Source organism: Stegostoma tigrinum, chromosome 5 (genome assembly GCF_030684315.1).
Source record: "Stegostoma tigrinum isolate sSteTig4 chromosome 5, sSteTig4.hap1, whole genome shotgun sequence".
Classification (NCBI taxonomy): Eukaryota; Metazoa; Chordata; class Chondrichthyes; order Orectolobiformes; family Stegostomatidae; genus Stegostoma; species Stegostoma tigrinum.
The window spans coordinates 2,691,523-2,711,306 of record NC_081358.1 but is presented as its reverse complement, the minus strand read 5'-3'; the positions used below and the strand labels follow the sequence as shown (position 1 = coordinate 2,711,306).

Genomic DNA, 19,784 nt, shown 5'->3' with positions numbered 1-19,784 from the left:
ATTGAGTCCTGAAGACTGCAGGGGCCCCGCATGGAAAATGAGAAGCTGTTGTTCTAGCTTGTGCTGAGCCTACCTGGAGCAGCAAGCTTGACACAGAAATGTTAGCTAGGAAACATGGTGCTATGTTGAAGTGACAGGCAACTGGAAGCTTGGGTCACTTTGTAGATGATATTTGTTTACTTTATTACCATTCACATACATGCAGTGTCATTTTGCTTGAGAAAATTTTAATTTCTCCCTTACTTTGATTCCAGCTATGAATTTATTATTCTCTGTTCTGGTACTAACTGTCTCTTCCAGTCTTTTAAGACACCTGGCTTTGCTCTCTAATGTTCTCTCTTGATTCCCACAACCCTACAGAATTATTTTAAACCCTCCCCAAAAGCTGAGCAAACATTCTGCAAGGAACTCACCTCAACTTTGTTCAGGTGTAACATATCCATCTTGTAGAGGTACCACGTGCCCCAGTATCCCAGGAATTTAATGCATTCTTCCCATAGCATCTTTACAGGTGCATTTATCTACCCTATCTTCTTATTTTTGTACTCACTGGCAAGTGGTACTGGGACCACATCCATCTTCCTAACTGCATTTTTGATACAATGTTGACCGTGACATTGGAACACAGGAAGAGGAGTAGATCATTCAGCATCTGGAGGCTGTAAAATTATTCAATTACATCAGACTGATCACGGCCTAACACACATACCTTTCCTTAACAAAATAATATCCGTTTGAGATTTAAAATTTGCAGCTGATCTAGCATCAACTGCCATATGTGGAAGTGAGTTCAAAATACCTACCACCATATGTGTGTAAAAATAATTCCTAACATCTCTCGTAACTCATCTAGCTCTAATTTTTCGACTATGACCTCTAGTTCTAGAATGCCTAACTAGTGGAAATAGTTTATCTTTATACATTCTGTCTTTTCCTGTTGATAGTTTGATGACTTTGATAATATCACCCCTTCATCTAAATTATATAGAAATCAGGCCTAATTTGTATAACTTCTTCTCATAACCTAACTTCTGAAATCCAGTTATCATTCTTGTAAGCCTATATTGTATTCCCTCGAAGGCCAATATATCCTCCCTAAGGTATGGTGCCCAGATCTGCTCACAGTATTCCAAGTGGGATCTGAACAGGGTCTTGTATAACTGCAGCATAACTTCTGCATCCTTGTATTCCAGTCCTCTGGACATAAAGGCCAGTATTTTATTAGGCTTCTCTGACATCAAGCTCATCATCCTCACCTAAAGAGTGTCCTGAAACATGTATGACATTCTTGATTGTGTTAACAAGGAGACATATATCTTCCTGAAGTAGTAACTATGGCCGTAGAATCATCAGCCTGTTTCCCCAGCTAATGAATCCATCATCGCTGCTGATTTTCCACTCTTCTTCCTTGCTGTACAGCTGACTAATGGAATGGTGCCTTTGGCCTGGTTCTTTTTACACTTTTCTGAGGAAACGTTGCCAATATTCGGAGCATAAAACAAATGATCAGGCGAGACCTCAAAGGACTCTCGCGCTATCTGCCTGTATCTCTCAGACTGCCCAGTGGTCACCTGTTTCTGTCTTTCTTCATGCCTCTAACCTGTGAGTGACCGTCTATTTGAATATGTTGTTCATATAACTTTCAGCCTCGTTTATGCCCCATAATGCCTTCAGCTTGTGGTCAAGTTCTGAAACCTGGAGCTGAATATTCTGTTGCTGGTGATGCTTTTTGTACATGTGTTCGGTTAGGTCATGTGAAATGTCCAAGATTCCACATGTTACAGCATGGACGTTTTGCATTAGCTCTATTCAACTAGTATTTCACTTCAGTGCTCGTTGTTTGCAAAATGGTGTTCTAAGTTTTTTTAAGGAACTATGTGAATGTCAATATCTAATCTTCCTATAGAGGGCAGCAGATACTGGTGAAGAAAATCTGAGTATAACAGGCAGGCAAGGCTAAATTGTCTTACCTGTACAGCCTGATAATATAACAAGCTGTGGAATTATTAAACAATATTATTTGACAGAAGATTGTTTGAATCATAGACTGATCTGAATCATACTTGATCTCTATATGTGATTTCACAACTGAGATATTTATTGTGTTTGATCTGCACTTATTTTGCTTTCCATGCTGCAAATTACCTTTTCAAATTTATGTAATTCTGAAAATATTTTTATTAACTGTCACACTGTAGTCCCATTTCTTTTATTCTGGTTGGTATTTTTCCTTCAAACAATGCCATTAAAAAACATTTAATGGTCATCAAGGTTGTTCAGTGAGCCCATTCATTGCACATGTTGCTTGTCTTGTTTGCCTCTGTAACTATATGACTCTGCTTCACTATTTTTTTCATTGGTTTGGTGTATCACCATGACCTCAGCACACTTGGGGTGGGGAGGTACATGCTATTCTAGCCAGTGACACCCACATCTCGTTAATGAGTTTCAGAAGAAATCCAGAGGATTTGATGAGGAACCATGTCAGTGTAAATTATTTGGTTTCCATTCACTCTTTTGAACATCTTTTCAGTAGGAAATTGAATGAAAATAACAATATGCTGTTTATTACAATTAGGCTATTTTTCTTTGCATCTTAACCTTGGGTGAAACAAATGATTGGAGAAACTGAAGTGATGTTGCTAGCTCACTGCAGCAGCCTCATGGTTCAGTTCAGGCCACGAGAAACAGTTCACATTTTTCAGGTTAGGTTTGAATTTAGGAATAAATTACTGCCGATACTTGAATCTATATTTTTAATTCGATCATGCCATAACTCTTGCTGAAGCTACACTCCATTCATTTTTCCACTTTGCCAATTGGGACCATTAAGCAGGGCACAATTTCAAAATTTGCAGGTGACACAAAATGTGAAAATATTGTTTTCAGTAAGGAAGGTAGTGCAGTGTAAATAGAGTTTGGGAAAATATGGAAGAATATGTAAAATACCAGTTGGACCTGAAATTTGAGTAGCACAGTTGAAGAAATGCATGAAGACTTTGGCAATGGCACAGAAAATAATTACTGGAATGATTCCAGGGCTGAGAATTGCTACTAAGCAGAGAGACTAAAGAAACTGTAGTAGTTTTCTCACAGCAGAGAGGGCCAAAAGGAGAGATGTTCGTGGTTTTCAAGATCACAAAGGCTGAAAGACTGAGCAAAGAAAAACTTTTAAATAGCTGAAGGATCAATAATCATTGGATTTGGATTTAAGGTACAGGTAAACAGTGAACTAGGAATATCATTAGATACAGTACCAGCCTTAATAGGGGGGAAATATAAATACTTGAAGAAAAAAATTGCAGGGACTTGGGGAAAGGGTTTGGGAGTGATACTAGCTAGATTGTTCATCAAAAGAACCAGCACTGCCCCAATGGGCTAAGTAGCTGTCTATGTTGAATTCCTGAATTTATAATTTGTTCCAAAGGTGATGGGTAATCCTGGCACTCAGCTCTGACCTTCACAAAGAATGAAAAACTGTTGATGCTGAGAATCTGAAACAAACATGGAAATTGCTGGAGAAACTCAGCAGATCTTGCAGTATTTGTAGACAGAAAATAGAGTTAAAATTTCAAGTTCTGTGACCCTTCTTCAGAACAACAAATGTGCTGTTCAGTAAATTATATTGGCAAAAGAAGTTTGCAAGACTACATAAGATTGCTGATTTATATCTTAAAACATTAGTTGGTTAGTTTGCTAGTCATATTTGCAATGCTGCAGGATTGGGACTGAAAATGCTGAAGGATTGGGACTGGATATCCAGTTGGCCTGGTGAGGCAGCCAAGGAATAGCACAGTTAGTAACTAAAACCAGAGTAGGCAGAACAGTACTAGATACACTTCAATGCGGATAACTCAAGATTAGTTCAAAGAAACAAAATGCAGATGATATGCATGCACAATCAACAGCATCAACCTAGCTGAGAATAAATCTGAAGAAATGGGAGCACAAAAGCTTGGACCAACTGCCGGCAAGGCACAGGAAGAAAAGACCACTGTCTAAAGTCTTTGAGCTAAATATTATGAGGGTCCATCAAATACATCAGGGAAATGTGTGGAAAAGCAAGAGGAAAATTGGGCTTGAATTGGGGCGGATTTTCCAAAAAGTGGCAATATATTGCTTCGTTTCATGCAATGAAAGACATCCACATTTTTAACTGGAGATTCTAATCAGAAATTCAAAGCCATTCTTCCATAATGGCAGGTCCATCAGGGGGTTCTAAGTTCGTAAGAGAGCAAGGATGGATTTGGCCCCACTCTTGGGGAAATGAGGTCATGTCCAGCAGCAGGGAACTGTGGCATGGTGAGGTGTGTCATTGTCAGTATTTACCTGACCTTTTGGGAGCCTCTCCAGACACAATGGAATTGGTCAATGAATCTTCAATTTCTTGGATAATTCCTCCGGCATCTGCTACGATAGAGACTCTACTGAGGTCCCATTGATGCTTCAGAGGCAATTATCTGGCCATTGAACAATTGGAGCTTCTGTCACAGTAAATGGTACAGCTGTCGAAGCTGCTGAGCTTCATGTATCATGATCATTGAGTAGTCACCAGTGTCCTTACACAGTCCTAGAATTAAGCTAGGGGTGAAGAACCCTGGCAGCATGCACTCTTGAGAATAAAGCTTTTTGATTGATAATATGTGAAAATGATTAGGATTTACATCTTTCAGTATGTATAATGTTACAGTATCATTACCATTGTTTATGCTCTGTCTTGAATTGCATGATTCGTGAACTTGCAGCTTCTTTCAGAGTGTTACTGTGGTTTGTGGTTCTATCTACAGTTGTTGATGTTCTTCCCACAGGACTTGACTTTCTGCACTGTGTTTTATTCTTTAAAGTTTAACTTGTATGTAAAATAAGATAAAATGAAAGGACATTGAGTGGAGCAGAAGATTACAATTGATGTATCAGATCATATTGATCACATAACTTTTCATTGTGATTGAACATTGACATGCAGTTGCATTCTCTCCATGATTAGTTTATTCTTAATGCATCGTGGATTCAAGGGATGTTTATGGGCTGTGAATCTACTTGCAATTAGAGTGAGAGCATTTTAACATTAAGGATTTCTCCCATTATTGAGGTAAACCATTGTAATAAACTTTTTGTACTAGAGATCCCGGCATAAAATTGGGACAGATCTACATACTGTCTTTGGTCATTTTGTAATTTCTGCTAACATGCATTGGAAGTTCAAATCTAACTTCTCAGCATTTGTCCTTGTTTTATAAATGCCAGAAAAAATCCTTTATCAAAGTAAAATGAAGATCTTAGTGAAAATAATTGAAGCATAAGATGACAACAAAATACCAGAGTCCTAAGTTATGAGTAACAAAATTGATTAACAGCAAGCCAGTAATGCGGAACTGGAAAGGATCGCTATCATTGAGCTTTAGTTTGAACATTCTGTGCACAGGTTTAGTTAATACGACTAATAACCATTCATTATTATAATACAGTATTTTAAATAGGTGGGGCTAAATGGGTCTACACTTTTTATTCTGTATCTTAACTTAGTTTGGAATCTGAGAAAGACATAAAAGAAAGAAATTAAATGAATAAGATGTGGGAAAAGGCTGATGTATACTTCACTTTACCTGTGCCTATATGTTGCTTATAGTTTTCTGTTTTCCTTTGTGCTTTCTTTGGTAACCAGAACGAAACCCTGAAGGTAAGTTAATACTTTGTATCATCTATTACTCTGAGAACTTAGCAAGCTATTTTGAGTACAAAATAGTTTTTGCCAACAATGCAATGTCCGCACTGTCCACTGGTGTAGTACCAGATGATTGGAGGGAGGCAAATGTTATCCCCTTGTTCAAGAAAGAGAATAGGGATAACCCTGGGAATTTCAGACCAGTTAGTCCTACTTCTGTGGTGGGCAAATTATTGGAGAGGATTCTGAGAGATAGTATTTATGATTATTTGGAAAAACATGCCTCACAAGCCTTATTGAATTCTTTGAGATTGTGACAAAACACATTGATGAAGGTAGAGCAGTGGTTGTGGTGTACATGGACTTTAGCAAGGCATTTGATAAGGTTCCCCATGGTAGCTCATTCAGAAAGCAAGGAGGCATAGGATTCAGGGAGGTTTGGCTGTCTGGCTACTGAATTGGCTGTCCAATAGAAAACAGAAAATGGTAGTAGATGGAAAGTATTCAGCCTGGAGCTCGGTGACCAGTTGTGTTCCACAGGGATCTGTTGTGGGACCTCTGCTCTTTGTGATCTTTATAAATGATTTGGATGAGGAAGTGGAAGGGTGGGATAGTAAGTTTGCCGATGACACGAAAGTTGGTGGAATTGTGGATAGTGTGGAGGGCTGTTGTAGGTTGCAACGGGACATTGACAGGATGTAGAATTCGGCAAAGAAGTGGCAGATGGAATTCAACCCAGAAAAGTGTGAAATGATTCATTTTGGAAGTTCGCACTTGAATACAGGGTTAATGGTAGGATTCTTGGCAGTATGGAGGAACAGAGGGATCTTGGGGTCCACGTCCATAGATCCCTCAAAGTTGCAACCTGAGTTGATAGGATTGTTAAGAAGACATATGGTGCGTTGGCTTTCACTGGCAGGGGAATTGAGTTCAAGAGCTGTGAGGTTCTGCTGCAGCTGTATAAAGTCCTGGTTAGATCACACTTGGAATATTGTGTTCAGTTCTGGTAACCTCATCATGGGAAGGATGTGGAAGCTTTAGAGAGGATGCAGAGGAGATTTACCAGGATGCTACCTGGACTGGAGGGCAGGTCTTATGAGGAAAGGTTGAGCGAGCTAGGGCTTTATTCATTGGAGTGAAGAAGGATGAGAGGTGACTTGATAGATGTGTACAAGGATGATGAGAGGCATAGATAGAGTGGATAGCCAGAGACCTTTTCCCAGGGCAGAAATGGCTATCACCGGGGAACATAATTTTAAGATGTTTGGAGGAAGGTACAGGGGACATGTCAGAGGTAGGTTCTTGACAGAGATTGGTGGGTGCGTGGTATCCACTGCCAGCGGAGGTAATTAAGTCAGGTACGTCAGGGACATTAATGCGACTCTTAGATAGGCACATGGATGATAGTAAAAGGTAGGCAGGTTAATTTGATCTTAGTGTAGGATAACAAACTGGCATAACATGGTGAATTGAATTTCCTGTACTGTTTTATGTTCTTTGTGACATTAAACATGAGTTTAAAATCAATTTATTCTATGTATAGGGTTTCATGTCTCCTCTTATACCCTTCTGCCCCAATTTAGAACAACATTTATCTGTTGTGTTGATGCAATTAATACTCAATGCAACATGAGATTTTTGTCCTCTGTACTGACATTATCCCCTTTACATCATACAGTATTCTGGTCATACCTATATTGAGATTACAAGTATAAATTAATGAGCTTGTAAAAACATTCACTAATTTTAAGATATCCGTACATCTTAATAAAAAATGGCATTAAATTGTTGATTTGGTATACAGTTTAGTGATAATGATTAATCATGATATACATAACTCAAACCAACATTATAGACAATAGACGATAGACAATAGGTGCAGGAGTAGGCCATTCGGTCCTTCGAGCCACCACCACCATTCATTATGATCATGGCTGATCATCCACAATCAGTATCCTGTTCCTGCCTTATCCCCATAACCCTTGATTTCACTATCTTTAAGAGCTCTATCCATCTCTTTCTTGAAAGTATCCAGAGAGTTGGCCTCCACTGCCTTCTGGGGCAGAGCATTCCATATATCCACCACTCTCTGGCTGTAGAAGTTTTTCCTCAATTCTGTTCTAAATAGCCTACCCCTTATTTTTAAACTGTTCCCTCTGGTTCTGGACTCGCCGATCAGCAGAAACTACTTGCTGCCTCCAGAATGTCCAATCCCTTAATAATCTTCTATGTCACAATCAGATCCCTTCTCATCCTTCTGAACTCAAGTGTATACAAGCCCAGTTGCTCCAATCTTTCAACGTATGATAGTCCTGCCATTCTGGGAATTAACCTCATGAACCTACGCTGCACTCCCTCAATAGCAAGAGTGTCCTTCCTCAAATTTGGAGACCAAAACGGCACACAATACTCCAGGTGCAGTCCCACCAGGGCCCTGTACAGCTGCAGAAGGACCTTTTTGCTCCTATACTCAATTCCTTTTGTTATGAAGGCCAGCATGCCGTTAGCTTTCTTCACTGTCTGCTATACCTGCATGCTTGCTTTCATTGACTGATGTACACGAATACCTAGATCTCATTGTACTTCCCCTTTACCTAATGACTCCATTTAGATAGTAATCTGCCTTGCTGTTCTTGCCACCAAAGTGGATAACCTCGCATTTAACCACATTAAACTGCATCTGCCATGCATCCATTACCCCAGCGATTGATGAAGTGATTTAGTTCTTTTTCCTCAGGTCTCTCAATGGGCTATAATTTTTTTGTGCTGGATGGAAGATTCTCATCAGATGTTTGCACTTAGAGTTTTCATGAGTTTGACAGATTCACAGGCCTTCATTAGATCTTCTGTAGGGTAAAAAGAGAGTTAGCATGGGGACAGTAATATGTCACATTGCTTAAATGTGCTAGCACTTAGTTGCAAGATTAGTGACATCCTGATTTATATTTCTAACTCTGTTTACACAATTTCTTCTTACTTTTTTTACTCTTTCGTGAGATGTGGGCTTTTTTTTTTGGTGGGGCCAGCATTTGTTTCCCATCCTTAATTGCTCCTGAGATGGTGGTGACCAGTCTGCTTGAACAGTTGTAGTGTAGGTAGGCCAACAATGCTATCAGAGAGGAAGTTCAAGAATTTTGACCCATTGATACTGAAAGAATGGTGATAAATTTCCATTTCTTGATGGTGAGTGGCCTGAAGCAGAGCTTGCAGGTGGTGGAGTTCCCTTGTATCTGCTGTTGTTGTCTTTCAAGTGGTTATGAGTCTGGAATGTGCTATCTAAGGAGCGTTGATGAATTTCCACAGTGCATCTAGTAGGTAATGTGCTCTGCTACCTCTGTCTGTCAGTGGTGGAGGGATTGAATGTTTTTGGAAGTGGTGCCTCTCAAGAGGGTTGCTTTGACTTGTTCCATCAAGTTTCTTGAGTGCAGCATTCATCCACGAAAGTTGGGACTATTACATCATGCTCTGACCTGCGTTGTGTAGGTGGTGGACAGGCTTTTGTGGTGTCAGGAAATGAGGTACTTGTTGGAGCATTTCTAGCCTCTGACCTATAGTTGTAGCCCCAGTATTTATATAGCTAGTTTAGCTCAGTTACTGATCAATGGTTACCCCTGAACTTGATTGTGAAGATTGATTGATGGAAATGCCATTGAATGTTAAAGGGTGATGATTGCATTTTTCCTTGTTGGAGATGGTCATTGCCTGACATTTTTTTGGCATGATGATTCTTGCCACTTATATGTCCAAGTCTGAATATTGTCCAGGCCTTGTTGCATTTGGATATGGATTGCTTCAGTGCTTAAGGAGTTGTGAATTGTGCACAACATTGTGCAATAAGTGGTGACCATCCCAACTTCTGACCTGAAAAATTGTAGATGTCATGCATATGTTTGAGGATTTTTGTTTGTCTAGTCCTAAGTGACTGCTTCTTAGCTACTGGTCTGCCTGCAAACAGCTACAAATTCCTGCCTGCCTTACCTTGAACCTTACAGTGTACAAGAAACAATCTCTTTTGTTTGCCTCTGAGCATTCACTGATTCAGTATGTGAGACCGTACCAACTTCCTTATCCAACAAATATACTGCTAATCCTGTATTCTATACCACTCCTGTACGTTACTGTTGACGATCAACTCCATCAGTTATATTTAATAACATCTCTTGCTGAAATGATTCATCTGTCCTGGGTACATAAATGATTGTAAAATGGTAGACCATATTATTTTCAGTGGATATGATTACTTTTATCTGATCTTGTGGTTTTAAATAAATAAATAAATTTGTGTTCGCTATTGTTAAAGTAGAATGTACAAAATCAGCTGACAACTTTGAGGTTCGGAGACAATACAGTGTGGAGTTGGAGGAACACAGCAGGTCAGGCAGCATCAAAGAAGCAGGAAAGTTGACGTTTCGGGTCGGGACTCTTCTTCAGAAATTTATTTTCTCAATCTATTTTATTCCTGAATCAGAGGTCATTTCAAGACCTCAGTATCGCAATGTAGTAGGCTTTTGCTGATGAATTCCCCTGTGCAATAACTGTTTTAAGGCAGGAAGCTGAAATCAGCTCCATTGACAACAAAGTAAACTAAACATATCACATTAAGTTTACCATTGAATGGTAATTGGCATGAAGTCATGCCTCTTGTGTTCAATCACCTGAAGTTATACAGCACTTGAAAATTGTTTTCCCAATAATTATCCGTTACTTGAGCATTTGACCACCTCTAGTTACAGCTAAAACTTGTCGATACTCATCGTATTTGTTAAATAATTTGTAAAGCCTATCGATAAGCCAATCCATGATTTCTCCTCTCCTACAGATGCAAATATGAATTGACATCCACCCAGCAACTCAAATTGTACGTGAAGATTGAAATAAATCAACTCGCCATACACTCAGAACACTTCACCTTCTGAAACACACTTGTGCATGTTCTTATCATGTGTCTGCCAAGGGAAATTTTGTGCTTTTATTTTATTGTCACATTTTAATTTTACTCCCTGAATGTAGGTTAGTTTTAAGTTAACTCGATTTCCCTACTATGGTTGATACATTGGTTTGTGGTAATTTGATTTGCCATGTTGGTAGATTTAATTTATAAATGACTTCAGCAAGTGCCAGGACAAAAGCAGTTTTTTTTTAAATCCCTCAAAATTCAACAGACACAATTTGACCTATAAAATATAAATAATGCAAAACACATGATTTCTTTAATGAATATTCAAAATGGATTGGCCTTTCAAATGGTTATATGCCTGACTCTTAACCAGCAGGGATATTTTGGTCCCAGAAATGGTGGTTAAGAGGATGACAGCTTTTGTTGGCTGTGCTAATAGAAAGGTTGATATGTGTGCCTCAGTTTTTCAGCTTAGTAACTTTTCATCACTTTAAATATTTCATATTGGAAAATCAGGAAAGTTTTTTAAAAAGGTTATGAAGAAATGATTATTAATAATCTGTTTTGCCTATTTGTGCCCTAAACAGTTTGGCTAAACATGCTCATTGTTGATTCAACAGATCAAAACCAGAAATGATCCACTGTCATTAGTACAGTGAATTTCCTTAGAACATAGAACATAGAACATAGAACAGTACAGCACAGAACAGGCCCTTCAGCCCACAATGTTGTGCCGACCATGGATCCTCATGTATGCACCCTCAAATTTCTGTGACCATATACATATCCAGCAGTCTCTTAAATGACCCCAATGACCTTGCTTCCACAACTGCTGCTGGCAACGCATTCCATGCTCTCACAACTCTCTGCGTAAAGAACCTGCCTCTGACATCCCCTCTATACTTTCCACCAACCAGCTTAAAACTATGACCCCTCATGCTAGCCATTTCCTTGATAATCTTTTAGCCAGCACACAGATTTAAATCGTATTCCTGACATTTGTTTACAAGTAATTTATACAGAAATAATGATTTATTTTCACACACAAAGAAAATAGGAAACAATTATATTATATGAGGAACAGTTGAGGACTCTAGGTCTGTACTTGATGTGGAGTTTAGAAGGATGAGGGAAGATGTCATTGAAACTTACAGAAAAGTAAGAGGCCTGGGTAGGGTGGATGTGGGGAAGATGTTTCTGCTAGTAGGAGAAACTAGGACCTGAGGGCACAGCCTCAGAGTGAAGGGATAACCCGTTAGACCTGAGATGAGGAGAAATTTCTTCAGTCAGATGGTGGTGAATCTGTGTAGTCATTGCCATGGAAGGCTTTGGAGGCCAAGCCCAAGAATATACTGAAGACAGAGATAGATTGGTTCTTGATTAGAAATGAAATCCAAGGTTAAGGAGAGAATGCAGGAGAATGAAGTTGAGAAACATATCGCTATGACTGAATGGTGGACTCAATGGGCCGAATGACCTAATTCTGCTCCCACATCCTCTGGACTAATTCATGGATTTACTTCCAGACGGTGATCCACTTATCAGGAAGCAAGAGAAAATCCATTTGACCTTAAGTGACCACAGATCAGTATTTCGTTCATCAGTCTATGAAAGCCTTGTATCACCACTGTGGTTTCATGCATAATATGTTGAGTGCTAATGCCATAACCCACTATGACCCCTCATACAACTTGTTTATTGATCTTGCGTTCGTTTTTTGAAAAAAAAATCATAATTTTTTGTGCTAATTGCTTAGATATTTAAATGAAGCAGGTTTTACATCACATCTGATTTTTCGAATGGAGTCTTATCAACCAATCCTCCTATAACAACAACTTTTAAAAATAAAGTATTTTTATGGTGCTAAAACAGAAGTTGCTGGAAAAGCTCAGCAGGTCTGCCAGCATCTGTGAAGAAAAATGCAGAGTTAATGTTTCAGGTCCAGTGACCTTTCCTCAGAACTGAAGGTGGCTGGGAAAACGTTGGTTTATATGCAGAAAATAGAGAGGAGGATAGGGCAGGGAGTAAACAATAGGATAGAGCCTGAAGAGAAAGAAGAGCAGTTGGATGGACAAAGGAGTTGGTAACGATCTGGCTAGGAGGGCAAGTAGCTGTTAATGGGAATTGTTAACAACTGACGATAAATAGAGTGTAACAGCAGCCTATGTGATAACAAGGCCTGGTGTGTGGGGTAGGGGGCGAGGACATGGGAGAGTTTAGGTCCTAAAATTATTGAACTTGATATTGAGTCTGGAGGGCTGTGGGGTCCTCAAGCAGAAAATGAGGTGCTGTTCTTCCAGCTTGTAATGGGCTTTGCTAGAACACTGCAGCAAGCCAGAGACAGACATGTTGGCCAAGGAACAGGGTGGTGCATGAAAGTGGCAGGTAGCAGGGAGCTCAGAGTCTTTTTTGCAAGCAGAATGTAAATGTTCTGCGAAGCGGTCACCAAATCTACGCTTTTTTTCCCCAATGTATACATTTCTCTTTGGGCTCTATCCTATCATTTACTCTCTACCCTATCCCCTTCCCATTTTCTGCATATAAACCAACGTTTTCCCACCTACCATCAGATCCGAGGAAGGGTCACCAGGCCTGAAATGTTAATTCTGATTGTTTCTTCACAGATACTGGCAGACCTGCTGAGCTTTTCCGGCAACTTCTGGCTTTGTTCCTGATTTACAGTTCTTTCTGTTTGTTTAAGGTGGTTGTCTAATCTGTCAATATTAGCTGTTCTTTAATATCAAATTTTTGATGTTTAAATCGGAAATTCTCTGATTATTTTCTAATTTCTAATTTCATTCACCTGTCTCACTTCTTCTTTTGCCATCCTTTTAGCTACATTACACCTGTCATATTGCTGTCATATTGTGAAACATGTTTTGGGGAGCAAGGAGATGACTTACTCACCGAATTATTAGTCATAGGGTCATAGTCTTACAGTGCGGAAACAAACACTTCAGTCTAACTTGACTGCGCCGATCAGACATCTTAATCTGACCTAGTCACATTTACCAGCATTTGGCCCATTATACCTCTGAACTCTTCCTATTCATACACCCATTAAGTTGCCTTTTGAATGTTGAAATTGTACCACCACTTCCTGTGGAAACTCGCTCCATACACGCACCCCTGTCTACATGAAAAACCTACTCCATAGGCCTCAGATTATGCTGTGTTCCACTGTCTTCCTTCAGGCAGAAGCTGCAAAAGTTTGAAAACATGTTCCAACACGTTCAAGAACAGCTTCTTGCCTGCTGTTAGCAGACTTTTGAATGGACTTCTCATATATTAAAACTAATCTTTCTCTGCCCATCTGTGTAGCTATATTCTGCATTCTGTTTTAATACCCTGATGTACTCACATGAGGTCTGATTTGGCTGAACAGCACTCAACATTTTTCACTACATCTCGGTCCATGACAATAGAACATAGAGCAGCCCAGCGCAGTACAGGCCCTTCGGCCCACGATATTGTGCCAAACTTTTACTCTAAACCTAGGGTCTACCTAACCTCCATCCCTACCTTATACTATCATCCATATGCCTATCTAATAGCTGCTTAAATGCCGCAATGAGGCTGACTGCACTACCCTCTCTGGCAGTGCAGTCCACGCCCCAACCACTCTCTGAGTAAAGAACCTACCTCTGACGTCTCCCCTATATCTACCTTCTTTCACTTTATAACTATGGCCCCTTGTAATAGCTACCTCAACCCTAGGAAAATGTCTCTGGCTGTCCACTCTATCTATACCTCTGATCATTTTGTACACCTCTATCGAGTCACCTGTCATCCTTCGTTGTTTTAAAGAGAAAAGCCCTAGCTCTCTGAACCTTTCCTCGTAAGACCTTCCCTCCATTCCAGGCAACATTCTGGTAAATCTCCTCTGCTTGTACTGCGTTGTACTGTTCTGTGTTCTATGTTCTATATGGCCAATTGAAATAGAAGAATTGGTGTTCTGGCATTGTCTCTCCTCCTGTTTATCTCACTGTCCTCTTGTAAAATACAACATAAAACCTACTTCTTTGACTAAGCTTTTGGTCACCTATGGAGGCAGTGGCCTAGTGGCGTTAGCGCTGGACTGTTAATCCAGAGAGCCAGATAGCATTCTGGGGACCTGGGTTTGAATCCTGCCACAGCAGATGGTGGAATTTGAATTCAGTAAGATATCTGGAATTATGAATCTAGTAATGTTCATGAATCCATTGTTGATTGTCAGGAAAAACCCATCTGGTTCACTAATGTCCTTTAGGGAAGGAAACTGCCATCCTCACCTGTCTCGCCTACAGGTGACTCCAGACGGAACAGCAATGTGGTTGACTCTTAACTGCCCTGTGGGCAATTAGGGATGGATAGCATAATGCTGCCTAGCCAGCGATCTCCTTCTCTCATTAATGAAGAAAGGGTTGTAAAATCTCCTGGTGTATTTTGGGGTGTAGTTTTCTTTGGTAGTGCTGTTATTAAGTACCTTTGGGTGTTTTGCTACATGATAAGTGTAGTTTAAATATAAGTTGTAGGATAACATGCAACTATTTTGAACTCTTACAGATAGGTAACTGTAATTTTGATCTATTTTGGTACATGGCTATTATGATGAAAGGTACGATTTCATTGTCATCACGAAAAAGCAAAAAAAAAACTTGTGTACAAAGATAACAAAGTGTGAAGCTGGATGAACACAGCAGGCCAAGCAGCATCTTAGGATCACAGCTTTTGTGCTCTTAAGAGGTTGCTTGGCTTGCTGTGTTCATCCAGCTGCACACTTTGTTATCTAGGATTCTCCAGCATCTGCAGTTCCCATTACCTTTGTGTACAAAGATATAATCTTTTGAGTAAGACGTCAGTAATTTGATAGCTCCAGAATTCCAGAATTCCACTAACAATGTCATGGTCAGCGGGAGTTTGGGGTGGATTTAAATGATACTTGCTTGTCCCTTCTGAAGATCAAAACACTGAGGTACTTTCTGATTTACTCCACTCCGTTTTCACCTCCATCCCTTACAAGGTAAGCCAATATGTGTTTCATAAGTCCTTGTTTTTACAACCATTTTTTTGAAATTATTCAGCAGAAGCCTTTAAAATGAAATCAAGAATAGAGTTTATTAACAAAACTTTCAAAAAGCTGGGGAATTGCTTCACCAAGCCATTCACACATGCAAGCATTCAGGAAATTAATCAGGAACAGGACAGGGAGGAGATTCATTATGCGTGTCAAGTTTTGGTAAATCCAGAGTTTAAAAAAAATTCACGTGAGCTGCAGTGCCCTAAAGATTAGTGTCCACAGGGACCTGTACCCGGCAGCCTTTCTTCTTACAGACAAAGTGAGAGCTTCTTTTCAACGAGCAACTTGGGTTGCAGGAACAGCACCTCATATTTCGCTTGGGAACCCTGTAGTCCAATGGTATTAATGTGGACTTCACAAGCTTCGAAATCTCCCCTCCCCCAACCTCATCCCAAAACTAGCCCAGCTTGTACCCACCTCCCTAACCAGCCCTTAAGCCCCACTCCCATCTCCTACCTAACTAGCGTCATCCCGCTCCCTTGACCTGTCCATCCTCCCTGGACTGACCTATCCCCTCCCTAACTCCCCACCTACACTCACCTTTACTGGCTCCATCCCCGCCTCTTTGACCTGTCTGTCTCCTCTCCACATATCTTCTCCTCTATCCATCTTCTATCTGCCTCCCCCTCTCTCCCTATTTATTTCAGAACTCCCTTCCCCTCCCCTATTTCTGAAGAAGTGTCCAGCCCTGAATTGTTAGCTTTCCTGCTCCTCCAATGCTGTTTGGCCTGCTGTTCATCCAGCTGTACACTTTATTATCTCAGATTCTCCAGCTCCTACTATCTCTGGAGACAGAGATGGAGTGTTTAATTTAGGCTGCCAGCGCAGACTGGAGTGCAGCTTATCTCTTTGGATCAAACTGCAACTGACAGAGATACTTAGAATTGAATATTTAAGTAATCAATCAGCTCTGGTTTCAGTTGTATGACAGAAAGTGGCTTTTCTAATTTCAAAGCAACTTTATTCATACATAGTCTAGAAGCAGTTTGTAAAGTAGCATATGAAGAAACAAACAGATATTGGAGTCTATCCAACAACCAGCGAAAGGCATTTCTCACTTGTCCAAAGCTATATTTATGTATATTTGAATTACTAGGTGTGAGGATGTCTGATAACCAAATGGGCCCCCATTTAATGTCAGCTGAAAGACCTCAGATGGTGGTCTTACCCCATTGTACGTTGGCGACAGCTGCCCCGAGCTTTAGAAAGTCCTTCAGCACATAATCCTGGACCTTGAAATGTGCGAGTTTGCAACACTCAGTCAGGGTCAACTCTTTCCTCTGGAAGACCAACAAATTTCAGGCAGACCAAAGAGTGCCTTTCACTGATTTGGTAGTCCTCCAGGTGCAGTTGATGTTTGTTTCGGTGTGTGTCCCAGGGAACAGCCCTTGGAGCACTCAGTCCTGCATCATGGAACTGCTTGGGATGAACCTTAACATAAACCACTGCATCTTTCTCCAGACTTCCTTTGCAAAGGCACATTCCAGAAGGAGGTGTATGACAGTCTCCCATCCCCTACAGTGCTTTGAGGGCAACATGTGGCGACGCAGAGGGCCCACGTGTATATGAAGGATCTCACAGGTAGTGCCTTTCTCATCATCAGCCAAACAATTTTTGGTCCTTGTTCGAGTGTTCTAGTGATGAGGCATTCTGCCAAATGACTTTGACAGTCTGCTCAGGGAACAATCTGACAAGATCCATCCTCTCCTTTCCCCTTGGGGTCTCAAGGATGCTATGTATTCAGAGTTAAAGGGATCTGCAGATGCCAGAGAATCCAAGATAACATAATGTGAGGCTGGATGAACACAGCAGGCCGAGCAGCATCTCAGGAGCACAAAAGCTGACGTTTCGGGCCTAGACCCTTCATCAGAGAGGGGGATGGGGAGAGGGTTCTGAAATAAATAGGGAGAGAGGGATGCTATGTATTGACCACTTCCTGATGGACTTGTGGCCAAGGATTTTTTGCTTGGTGAATTCCTCCACAAAGTGCAGGTAATGCGGAACATTCCAACTACTTGGAGCGTTCCGCAGCAATGAGGCCAGCCTCAATCTTTGCCACAGTGGGATAGGTAGAATCCTGATAGATAGTTTTTGTGAGCTGAGGGTCCATGCACAGCTTGATGCAGACACACACAAAGGTGGCCATCAGGATGAGAATGTTTTGTGTACATTCTCCTGCGCCTCCCCCCATTCAGAGTTTTGTACATGGTGTCCCTGTTGACCCAGTCCATCTTAGATGTCTGGATGAGGTAAAAGATGGCTTCAGTGACTGCAAAGGTACTGATCCTGAGTATAGGCAGACCTGCGTCACATGCAACAACAGAGAGCATGCCTGATGACCAGGTTTTTATCTGGAACGGAGAGGGAATGTTGCTCCCAAAAATCCAGTTTCTGCCTCACCTTGACAATACGTACCTCCTAAGCTTTTACGCATGCCCAAGCCCCTCTGAACTGTATTCTCAGCACAGTCAGCTAACCTGTTGAAATTCTGATGGGGATGAAGGATCGATCGGCCCAGTTCCCAAAGAACATGGCTTCACTCTTGCCTCAATTTACCTTTGTTCCTGAGGCAATTCAAACTGGTTGCAAATACTGATGAGCTTGCGCACTGACAGCAGATCTGAACAGAAAACGGTGATGCCTTTCACGTACAGAGAGGCTTTGAACTGCAGGCTTCTGATGCCTGGAATAGATACCCCTCTCAGGCTCATATCCCTCCTGATGGAGTCAGCAGGGCTGGAGAGAGTAGGCAGTCCTGCCTGACTCTGTATCGGATAGGGAAACTTTCTGATTCACGCTCATTAATTGAGACTGCACTATCGATGTTGGTGTAGGGCAGACACATCCAATTGCAGATTCCTTCCACAAAACCCATTTAGAGATCAAATTCCTCAAGTAGGCATGTAATATCCTGTCAAAGGTGTTCTCCTGGTCCAGGCTAATGAGGCAGGCATCCACCAACATGTCCTGCTTGTAGGCGATTGTATCCCGGAGGAGGGCGAGGCTCTCAGAGATTGTCATGCCAGGTCTAGGCAGAGTGAACCACTGATCCCAGAGCAGACCTGACCTGATTGGCAATTACCTTAGACAGGACTTTAATCTGCATTCAGCAGTGAAATTAGTTGCCAATTTTTAATTTCCTTCCCGACCCCCTTTTACTTGTGGATGAAGGTGATGATACTTTTCCTCATGGGTTCACGCATGTTACCTGCCAGAAGAATACTGTCATACACCTCCAGCAGGTCCTGGCCAATCAACTCCTACAGACCTGAGCACAACTTGGCTGCTAAGTCATTACTGCTGGGAGTTTTATCCTTGTTTAAGTTCTCAAGGGCCTCGGTTAGCTCTTCTAGAGTTACTGGATGGCCTAGCCTCTCCCGTGTGATGTCGTCTAAGACCTCTGTGATAGAGGACAGGAACAACTGGGAGGCTGCACTATCAATGGACTTCATGCCAGACAGTCTGGCATAAAAGTATTTGCTGATCTTCAGCATGTCAGATGGAGATGATGATACTGAGCCGTCTTCTTCTTTCATGCTGCTGAACATAGAGCTCTTTTTCAAGAAGAAATGTGAGCACCTCTGCTTCACAGAGTAGATCCTGGACCAGAAGAATATCTTGGAGAAACTCCAACGTAAAGAGCAAGGCTTGCTGGCACCTCACCTCCTGGAGATCCCCTGCGACACCGACCCCCATTGGCTGCAGGAGGAGAAGGCACTGCATGCTTTTCTGGAGTTTGGACAGTTTTCCCCCCCTCTCTCTCTCTCTCTCTCTCTTTCTCTCCATCACCTTATGAACACCTTTGAGGATAAAAAAAAGACCTCGACGTTCTTCTTGACCGTTTCCAAGTCCTGCTGGAAGCTCAAAGAGGAGCTTCACAGTTTTCCAACTTGTGTAATCTCTTTTGAGCACCTCACTGTTTTCTGGGGTTAGCAGTTTCACATTCAGCTTCTGCGTTCCCTTGCCAAGCCACTGGTCATCCTGTAGGTGACATTTGGCTGATGGAATATAGTGACCAGAGAAGAACACTGGCTTGATTTCAGTGGATCTGACTGAGAACATGCAGGATGCGAACAGGAAATCTATCCTTGAGTGGATAGACCTGTCTGCCTGTGACCAGGTGTATTTATGCAATCAGAGATAATGAGAACTGCAGATGCTGG

General features: G+C 41.3%; 1 protein-coding gene across 10 annotated transcripts in view; it reads left to right on the top strand.

The window, feature by feature from the left end:
• bbs9 (Bardet-Biedl syndrome 9) overlaps positions 1-19,784 on the top strand; it is a 519,061-nt gene that overhangs the window by 109,205 nt on the left and 390,072 nt on the right. For 8 of the 10 annotated variants that reach the window (XM_048530080.1, XM_048530076.1, XM_048530079.1 and 5 more), the window contains exon 15: positions 5,666-5,680. The exons of the other annotated variants lie outside the window; for them this stretch is intronic. In XM_048530080.1, coding sequence (XP_048386037.1) covers positions 5,666-5,680 — 15 coding nt within the window. The remainder of the gene's footprint in view (positions 1-5,665; positions 5,681-19,784) is intronic. 10 annotated transcript variants of the gene reach the window in all.